This window comes from Rattus norvegicus, chromosome 3, assembly GCF_021556685.1.
Source record: "Rattus norvegicus strain SHRSP/BbbUtx chromosome 3, alternate assembly SHRSP_T2T, whole genome shotgun sequence".
NCBI classification, from domain to species: domain Eukaryota; kingdom Metazoa; phylum Chordata; class Mammalia; order Rodentia; family Muridae; genus Rattus; species Rattus norvegicus.
Window position 1 is genome coordinate 152,979,425 of NC_141536.1, and position 10,088 is coordinate 152,989,512.

The 10,088-nt window shown below is 49.2% G+C and overlaps 1 protein-coding gene across 1 annotated transcript; it reads left to right on the forward strand.

Annotated features, from left to right (window-relative positions):
• The first annotated feature begins 2,877 nt into the window (after positions 1–2,877).
• Sys1 (Sys1 golgi trafficking protein) lies at positions 2,878–7,280 on the forward strand. The gene is given in 4 exon segments (NM_001399565.1): positions 2,878–3,015; positions 3,180–3,416; positions 5,028–5,095; positions 6,070–7,280. Coding segments are annotated over 3 exon segments (471 nt in total). The 5' UTR covers positions 2,878–3,015; positions 3,180–3,254; the 3' UTR covers positions 6,311–7,280.
• Positions 7,281–10,088: the final 2,808 nt, after the last annotated feature.

The window sequence follows — 10,088 nt, forward strand, 5'->3', positions numbered from 1 at the left end:
GACCTGCCTGAGGGAACTAAGACAGTCCTCCATGCTGTGCTTTCTCTAGACCTCCCCCACCTCTGTTCCCTGATCCATCCTTCAAGGCTGAGTGGAGGAATTTATGGCTCCTTTTTCTTTTCCTACAGTGCTAACCTCTCCCTCCTTCTTTCTCCTGTCATGTGGAAAGGAATTTGGTGCTTTGCCTTTGTTTAAACCCAGCCTAAGTTAGCTTGCTTGCCTGCTTTCTTTCTCTCTCTCTCTCTTTCTTTCTTTCTTTCTTTCTTTCTTTCTTTCTTTCTTTCTTTCTTTCTTTCTTTCTTTCTTTCTTTGTCTTGCTTTTTGAGTCAGGGCTTCTCTGTCCTGGAACTTGTTCACTATACCAGGCTGGCCACAAACTCAGAGATCCTCCTGCCTCTGCCTCTGCCCCTGCCACTCTCCCTGCCTCTGCCTCTGCCTCTCTGCCTCTCTGCCTCTCTGCCTCTCTGCCTCTCTGCCTCTCTGCCTCTCTGCCTCTCTGCCTCTCTGCCTCTCTGCCTCTCTGCCTCTCTCTCTGCCTCTGCCTCTGCCGCTGCCGCTGCCGCTGCCGCTGCCTCTGCCTCTGCCTCTGCCTCCCAAGTGCTAAGATTAAAGCTATACGCTGTCACTTCAGTTTCTTTCCACTGGGCTTTGAGACTCACATCACTCATGTGTGTACCTGACAGCCTCATAGACACTGGATCCTGCAAGTCAGTGGATCGGAGGAGTCTGAACACTTGTGCTGAACTGAACTGAGGTGCCTCAAAGGCGATGGAACCCAGAAGTGGCTCGGCAATCTTCAGACTAGAGTCCAAGTGAATTGTTTATAGTTTCCAACTGATAGGAGAAGTCGCATACCCGGACAAGAGGCTTGTTTCTTTACTTTTGTCCAGAGTTCTAGTTCAATTCAAAGTGGTCACATGGCCATCACTCACTCTTCGGAAACTATGACTAGCAGATGTGTGAGGCCTTCCGTAAGCTGTTTAAATGGGGAAATCCTTAGAGCAGTGTCAATGAGATGTTGGAAAATGTTCATCTGCTCCAACTCCTCATTTCATAAACAGGGAAGCTGAGGTTTCAAGAGGGGAGTTGCTCCCCAGTCACACTGCTAGCGAGCGGTAGCGTCAGCTGGGAGAGCCCACACTCTTCCTGTGCTCTTCTGTGGAGTTGGGGAACTTGGGTCTCTGGGAACAGAAATCAAGTGAGTCATGGATTTGCCTTTGCCCTTTCTCTGTTCTTGATTCATTGGGCAAATATTTGCCGACTGTCCACTACTCAGTCTCAGAGAAGGCAGAGGTCGAAAATGAATGTGGAGGCAGGCAAGGTCATGGTGTGATCCCAGTTGTGATTTCAGAATCTGTTTTCTTTCCATTGGCAGGGCCATCTCAACATCCACATCAAATGCAGTCCTATCTGAGTGCAGGGCAGTGTCTCATGTGCTCAAACCTTCCCAGCCTCCAACAGACACAAACCCAACATTGTACTCCCTGGAAACACTTGGATTATAACATCTGCTTTGCTTCAGTAAGGCACACACCCTTAATTTCAGCACTTGGGAGACAGAGGCACACGGATATCTTGTGAGTTCAAGGCCATTCTGGTCTACAAAGCAAGTTCTAGGACACCCTGGGTAATTACACAAAGAAAGAAACCCTGTCTCAAGAAGACAAAAAACAAAAAAGCCCATTTTACCACTAACTTTATTTAATTGTTTATTTTAGGGTTTTGAAGGTTTTTTTTTTCAAGGCAGGTTTTCTCTGTGAAGCCTTGCCTGTCCTGGAATTCGTGCTGTAGACCAGGCTGGCTGCAAACTCACAGGGATCCACCTGCCTCTGCCTCCTGAATGCTGGAATTAAAGGTGTGCACCACCACCATCTGGCAAACTTTATGTCTTTAAGACAGTATGTTGCCTCTCTTTTCCGGCCTTTGGTTTAAAGACATGTATGATGGGAGCAGTGACCAAAAGAAAAATATATAGAAGAGAGCCTGAAAAGTCTTTACTAAGGAAAGAAAAGACCGAGAATCTAAAATGAAAATAGTCAATGTTTAAATAGTAAATGTTTCCCTTAGGAGGGAAAGACAGTTAAGTCCTTGTGAGTTCCATGTGGGCCTAGAATATAGCAAGTTCCAGACCATTCAGGGCTACATAGTGAGACTCTGTCTCAAAAAGAAAAAGTTCCTTTTGGTTAAATTTAATTTGTTATATTGTATTTTTTAATTTATTTATTTTATGTATGAGTACACCGTAGCTGTCTTCAGACACACCGGAAGAGGGCATTTGATCCCATTACAGATGGTTGTGAGCCACCATGTGGTTGCTGAGAATTGAACTCAGGACCTATGGAAGAGCAGTCCATGGTGCTCTTAACCGCTGAGCCATCTCTCCAGCCCCTTGTTATATTGTATTTGTGTGAGTGTGATAATCAGATGACAGCGCTTACAGGAGGCAATCAGTTCAAGATATTAAACGCAGGTTATCAGGGCCTCTAACCCACTGAGTCATCTCACCATCCCTCAAATAGTGAACGTTTTTTTATTTTTGTATATTATTATTGTATTATTACTATATCACATCATCATCATCATCATCATCATCATCATCAATCAATCAATCAATCATCATCATCATATATTCTAGACCTTCCACCTTTTTTCCTCCTAGGAATGGACCTGCTAGTTTAAAAGCCCACCTGTAGAGGGCGCGCAAGATCCACGGTTTTGTGCCTTACTTCCGTTTGCCTTCATCCTTCCTCCTGCGCATGTGCATAGTTTATTTCCGGGCTATTTTCATGGGCCCACTTGGATGGCGTGCGGGGTGCATCCACTGCGTCTGCGCAATGCCCCTCGGTAGCCGTCCCCGGAAGCGCTTCCTTCGCTGATAGCCGTGTGCCGCAGCTATTCAGCCTCTCTAGGCCGGTGGGTCCTCCGCTCCATGGTCCTGTCTGTCAGCGCAGTTTCAGAAGTCCACCGCCTAGGCCCGGCCGCGCTCGGACGCTTCGATCCCCGAGCGGGTCGCGGGTGAGTGAACCCGGGAGGAGCCCGGCGGCCGGAACGGGTGGGTCGGCCCGCCCCGCCTCTCCCACCCAGGAATGGGCTCGCTCCTGGGTCTCAGACCCTCCTCCCTCCCGCGGCGTTGTCAAGGCGACGGCCGGCCGGCTGAAGCTCCGTGTGTCTTCCCGCAGGTAGTCCAGCGGCCGCGGAACGATGGCGTGGCGGCACTGACAGGCGCGGGCGGCTGCCGAGCCCCGCGGGCCGGCATGGCGGGCCAGTTCCGCAGCTACGTGTGGGACCCTTTGCTGATTCTGTCGCAGATCGTGCTCATGCAGACAGTCTACTATGGCTCTCTGGGCCTGTGGCTGGCGCTAGTGGACGCGCTGGTGCGCAGCAGCCCGTCCCTGGACCAGATGTTCGACGCCGAGGTAGGCTTTGCAGGATAGAGTAGGTTTTCGTGGTCGGGTATCCCGGAGCTCTAGATCCGGCTGTGCCACTTTCTTATTTTGTGGACATTTTACAAAAAGAAGGGATTTCAGTGTGCCCTCCCCGACCCCCCTTGCTCATCTGTAAGACTGAGGACAGGGAGGCAGATAGATATTGGGAAACTAAGTACTGATCTACAAAGTTCACGCTCAGAAACTGCGCATTCGAGATAACAAACAAACTCTCATAGGATTTTAAATAACTTTACAGTTTTGTGTTGGCTGCGGCCGCACTCAGCCTCGTAGCTCTCCTAGCTCTGCAGCTTGTGACTTGAGGTTGAACACACATGACAGATAATACAGTCAACAGACTTGTGTCCCAGGCAAGCATGATAGATAAGTCTCTTTCTTGAGACCCTCTAGAAAAATGACTTAACCTTCTCTCAGCTCGGATCGTCAGGAGCCACAGTGGAAAGAGGAATCGATAACTGGGCATCAGTAGTGATGGAGTGGGAACTGTTTAGATTTGGTCTCTATTTAAATTCCACTCTGCTGTGTGACTCGGGCAAATGATTCCTCTCCCGTTTCCAATGTCATACTGTTGGTATTGGGTAGTAAACTGTCATTCGAAGAGCCCACCTGTGCTTAGGGGTCAATCTAGCTGAGGGAACTTGAGTTGTTTTACCTTTCCAATCTCGTTTCTCCTCTGGAAGGTGAGCAGGATAATCCTGTCGCGTCACCTATAGTAAAACGTTAAAAGGCGCAGAGGGGGTTGAGGAGTAAGAAAATACTTTGTAAAATATGGTGGAAATCTAAGAGGTTGTGAGAAAGGAGAGGCAGTGGTGGTTGATGAGAAGCAAAATTCTTGGTCCAGGTCACCTGGCCTTGCTTTTGCCACTATTGTGTGCACTAGCCTCTGGGTGACTAATTCTGTGCAAAGAGACAGTAGTAGCATTGTGAGATCATTGATGTTAAAGGCCTTTGCAAGCTATAGTATGGCACAGATATTTAGTGTTTAGTAGACTCTGTCAGCAGTAAGTATTGCAAACTTACTGGATGCCGAGTAGTGGCACGTTGTAGGAGGCTCCATCCTTATTGTAAGGGCATATGGGAATCAGGCTTTGTTGAGGACTGGTCTGATGTACACAGCCTGAGTTCCACCTCGAGGTCCAGCCAACAGCTTTTGGAAGGATGAGGTCGTAGAGGTTTTTTGGTCATGGTTATTCAACTCTGCCCTTACAGTGCAAATGCGCTCCTGAGCAATGTATCAGAAAATATCTGTGAGCTATGTTTCAATAAAGCTGTATTTCCTAAAGCGGGTGCCTGACCCGTGGAGCCATAGTTTGCTAAGCATGCTTTCTAGACTTGATTCTTGCGCTCTAGACACGGTATTGCCTCAGGCAACTTCCCTAAACTCTTGTATCGTTTGTAAAAGAATAATAGTATCCCCCCATATACCTTGAGCTTCAAACGAAATCCCATAACGGGTGCGTGGGAAGAGACCATATTGTCTCCTGTACTCTGAGAAGAATGCTTGTGTCATAGGCTGTTGCTAGGGTCCTGGCTGTGCGAAGCCGGGCCTCTAGCCTGTTTCCCCTTGTGATTCCCCTTCAGATCCTGGGCTTCTCCACCCCTCCAGGCCGGCTCTCAATGATGTCCTTCGTCCTCAACGCCCTCACCTGGTGAGTATCACCAGCTCTACTCTTCATCTTTTGGGGTCTAACCTCCTAAACTTAACCATGAGGCAGGCTGGCACTTCTTGGGGGTAGTAAGATGGGTCAAGAGCCTGTTTCTGTGGACTGGCCCTGTCATGGTCCCCATTGTTGTTTGGAGTTAAGTGCAAAGCTCAACTGTCACTGTGTATGCACTGCCGCCTGATGGCCTGCTTGAATATGTGAGGTGAGGGAACTTAGACCAGAAGCTGGGAGGTTGGCTTACATTCTTCTTTGTGCCGTTGCTCGAGTCACCTTTCTCCTCTCCTTGTGTACATTCCAGGGGCTGGACTCATCTGTCAGCATCCTAGGTCACTCATGGCCATTGCTCCGTTTGAGGGTCAGTTTAGCATAGGGACCAAGATCTGAGACTTAAGAGCAGACTCACTTGGCTTTGAACCTTCTACTGCCTTACCACTGTGGAGTGACTCTGGCAGTTTATCTCCAGTTTGCTCATCAGTAAAGTAGGGCGAATCCAATCAGTCACTTACGTCATAGCTGTAAAGTGCTGTTAATCCCTAGGAAGTACTTCTAACAGTGTCTTGTCCTTTATGTTATGACTTTACACTGACGATGGGGAAGTGCTCAGATTTCTGGCTTTTCTTGAATAGTGGGAAAACAGATTTATACCTGGCTGTGTTAAGCTTCGCGTAGATGGCAAATCGCTTTTGTCTGCATTATGTAGACTGTGTATACTTCCCAGTACACAGCAGTCTGCACCATTCCTGGGTAGCTGTTTATCATCAATCTCTCCACCCCAGCCTCCCTCCGTCAGATCCACTCTTGATGTTACCCAGTAGGCTTCTCTAGGCGTCTGATAGGATGACCCTTGCTTCTCATGTACCGTGCTCGCTTCTGACCACCATGATGTCCCCACTTCCCCAACAACCTGATGGGAGGCCAGGACAACCCAGTGACAACTCGCTGCTATCCTCTCCCCACAGTGCCCTGGGCTTGCTGTACTTCATCCGGCGCGGGAAGCAGTGCCTGGATTTCACTGTCACTGTGCATTTCTTTCACCTCCTGGGCTGCTGGCTCTACAGCTCCCGTTTCCCCTCGGCGCTGACCTGGTGGCTGGTCCAAGCTGTGTGCATTGCACTCATGGCCGTCATCGGGGAGTACCTGTGCATGCGGACGGAGCTCAAGGAGATCCCCCTCAGCTCAGCCCCTAAGTCCAATGTCTAGACTTGGGCCCATCGGACACTCTGCTGGCACTTGTGCCCCATCACCTCGGGCTGCTCAGACCTCCAGATGGGGTCCGGCCCAAGTCTGAGAGGAACCCTGGAAATGTGAAGCCTGTTGGTGGAGAGATAGTGAGGTCCTGCCATGAAGGCAGGTAGCAGCCATGGTCACAGATGCAAGAACGGCCTCTGCCTGCTGGAGCCTTGGTATTTGGAGGCCGGTGAGGGGCCTCACGGAGGGTAGTGACAGATTTGGAACCATGTCGTGTGAGCCACCATACTGTCACCAGCCTGTTATTTTAAAAAGAAAAAAAAAAATCAAGGATATCTGATTGGAACAAACCACTCTTCTCGTTGTCTGTCCTATGCCTTGTGACAGCTGGTACCTTTGCCATGTTGCCAAACCAGTGATTCTGTGTGGGGAAACATTTGATTTCTGGGTCCATAGCCACAGAAGGAATCGTAGGTACAAAGTACTAGGCTGCTGACAGAGAGGACGGCGGGTAGAGGAGGTACCAAGCACAAGAAAAATGCACAACTGTGCCCTGTGATACATGCACACGCACGTACCTGTGTTGTGTGTGTGTGTGTGTGTGTGTGTGTGTGTGTGTGTCCCCAAGAACCCATTACTGACTTCCTCCATTTTCCTGTATGAACTCTCCCTTGCTGCTGGCTCTCAACATAGCGAGTCAAAGACACAGGGCCCAGAGAAGATCTCAGCATCCCCCAAACCCCCGCCTTAGCTTTATAATAAAAGCCACTGTCTGCGCTCTAGAAATGACCAGGCACCCAGCTTCCACTGGATCTCAGTTGTGGCAAGAGCTTCTGTTTGTGGTCTTGTTTGTGTTCTGTATGGAGAGGGGATCCTAACGGTGCTAGAGGCTCTGCTGAGGCTAGAGCTTGCTTTTGAGTGGTCTCCTCTGTGAGGGCTGGCAGCTGTCCTTCCTGGGTGCATAAATACACCATTTTCCACACTTTGGCTTGTACTTATGTCATTGTTGGGACCAAGAGCGTCACCTGTGCACAAGGGCTCTAAATAATGAGGATTCCTTCTTCTCTGGGCCCCACAGTTACTTCTCCAGGTAAAATACTAAATGCCAGAGTATGAGTGGCAGCACCTGCTGGCCCTAAGACGTTGGAGACTGAGCTATTGGGATCATGAGTTTGAGGCCACATGACAGACTCGGGGGTTATAGTGAATCCCTATCTCAAGAAAACAAGCAAAATCTTATATCCCACTCTCCACCAGCAGCTCCCTCTGTGATGCCTGGTGTTCCCCCCCAACCCTCTCTGACACACACTTGTGATTCCTGAACATGGACAGTACCATACGTTTTTCGTGAAGCCTTTGTTGTAATTCTTTGGTTTCTGGAGCTTGTCCAAGATAGCTGCATATCACAGCTAAGTTTAGCTTCCTGCACAGGGAGCCCTTCTTGCCTTTTGGCTCTCAGCCCTATAGAGCAGGAGTCAGAGCTGGCAGAATGAGAATCTGAGACTGACGGTCCCTGGGCAGAGGCTAGGTGAGCTAGGGTGAGGTCCAGGGTAACCCAGGGTTGTGGCCCCACTGGCTGCAGGGCCTGGGTCCAGCTGGATTGGTGGGTTTCCTTCCCAAACTCTGAAGGCACATGACTGCAATGAACAGTGTAGACAATTGAGTGTGGCTGCCACCCCCTTAAGCTGTGGATTCTGATGTTCCAGACAGGAACGTCTCTTAGCAGTTTCTCTTAGTGGCTGTGCCAACTTTTCCTGCATAAGGTTTTTTTGTTTTTCTTTTTATTTTTGTAATGAGAAACCTGTGTCCTTCTGCTGCTTATTTGATTTTTGGAAATTGTAAAATCACTAAAGAAACCAAGGTGATTTATTTTTATTTCTTTTTATCCCAGTAATACGATGACTGAGATGAGGGACAGTTGATTTAAAAAATTATATAACCTCCCCCAGAGGGCAGAGAGACAGGCATATCTCCATAGCTAGCTGACCGTCCTGCCTGGCTGAAATGACAGGTTTCCAGTCCAGTGAGATACCCTGTTTCAAGACAGTAGGCAGAGAGTGATAGGGGGAAAAATTGTATATCCTGCTGGGCCCTGCATGTGTGCATATCCACACTCAACCTATAGACCCCATACACATGTGTCTTAGTCAGGGTTTCTATTCCTGCATAAACATCATGACCAAGAAGCAAGTTGGGGAGGAAAGGGTTTATTCAGCTTACACTTCTACATTGCTGTTCATCACCGAAGGAAGTCAGGTCTGGAGCTCAAGCAGGACAGGAAGCAGGAGCTGATGCAGAGACTATGGAGGGATGTTTCTTGCTGGCTTGCTTCCCCTGGCTTGCTCAGCTTGCTCTCTTATAAAATCCAAGACCACCAGCCCAGGGATGGCACCACCCACAATGGGCTGGGCCCTCCTCCCTTGATCACTAGTTGAGAAAATGCCTTACAGCTGGATCTCGTGGAGGCATTTCCTCAACTGAGGCTCCTTTCTCTGTGATCAGCTGGTGTCAGGTTGACACATGATACCAGCCAGTAGAGCACGTAACAAACATGAGTTTTATAACCTTAAGATACGTGCAGTTTCTGAAGCAACACTGTGCATGGTTTATAGAGGTGAGTTCCAGTCTGCAGGAGTGGTGATAGTTCATCCTTTTAATAATCGCATCCACGGGATGCTGAACAGGTGTTGTGTAGCAGTGGGCCAGGGACTTATCTCACATGTGACAACTTCGGTGGGAAGTGCCATCAGCCGTATTTTACAGATGAGAAAACGAACTTGTCAGCCTCAGAATTTGGGCTCATGTAGAAGAGGGCAGTAATCAGGGTGTGTAAGTTCTGATTGGTTCAGCAGTCTATGACATCGTAGTCAGACCTTCAGATCTCACTGTGTCACTGTAGGTTAGGTTGGACAGAGCTTTACAGACATAACTAGCTATTCAAGAAAAACAGATGGGCAGTGCACAAGGACCACAGGTTAACAAGTGATGTAGGAATGCAGGTCATGTGTTAATTTCCAGAGGAGGAAGGCTGCAATCTAAAACCTACCTCCAGCTTCCTAGTGAATGAACGTCCCTCCTCTGGAGACCTGAAGTCTTGACCCTGCCTCTCCCTTCACTCTACCTAACACCTGAACTCAAGAGATGTGTGGAGACTTTGTGCCAGTCCGAACAGTTAACCCCAAAGATGACGGTGAGGTGGGGTGGAGTATGGCTCAGAGGACACATCTAACTCATTCTAGGCAGCCCTGTTCTGACTGACTCCATGGAAGCCAAAATGCAATGGCAATTCCAGTTTCCTCATCGGTAAGATACACTGGAGGGAGGGGTTAGGGAAGGCCCTAGGCCCTCCAAGTCCTAAAGGGGTCATAATTCAAAAAGGCTCTCCTGGAAGCTGACTTTCTGGGCTCTCTGGCGCTCCAGGGTGACTTCCTTCTGACTAAAGGGCAGTCAGAGACTAAACATCACGGCTTGTAGGAGAGGGACAAGAGCTAAGGGAAACAGTGTTGGGGAGGAGAGGGGCATGGAAGCCTAGTGTCCTGGTGCATTCCTACTCAGCGGGAATGCAACCTGCTGGGCCACTGCAGAGCTACAGCGGAGTGACAGCTGGGCAGAGGCCAGCTTGGCCAGCCTGTGATTGTGTCCCTAACCCCACCCCTGCAAAAGGTAGTGCTGTGGTGGGGGTGGGGCATACAGTTCAGGGTACAAGGAAAGCCTGTCTACTCAGCATGGAGGGACAGCTTTAACAAGGATTTCCCACCTATAGCTGGCTGAATCCATGTATGCAGGACTC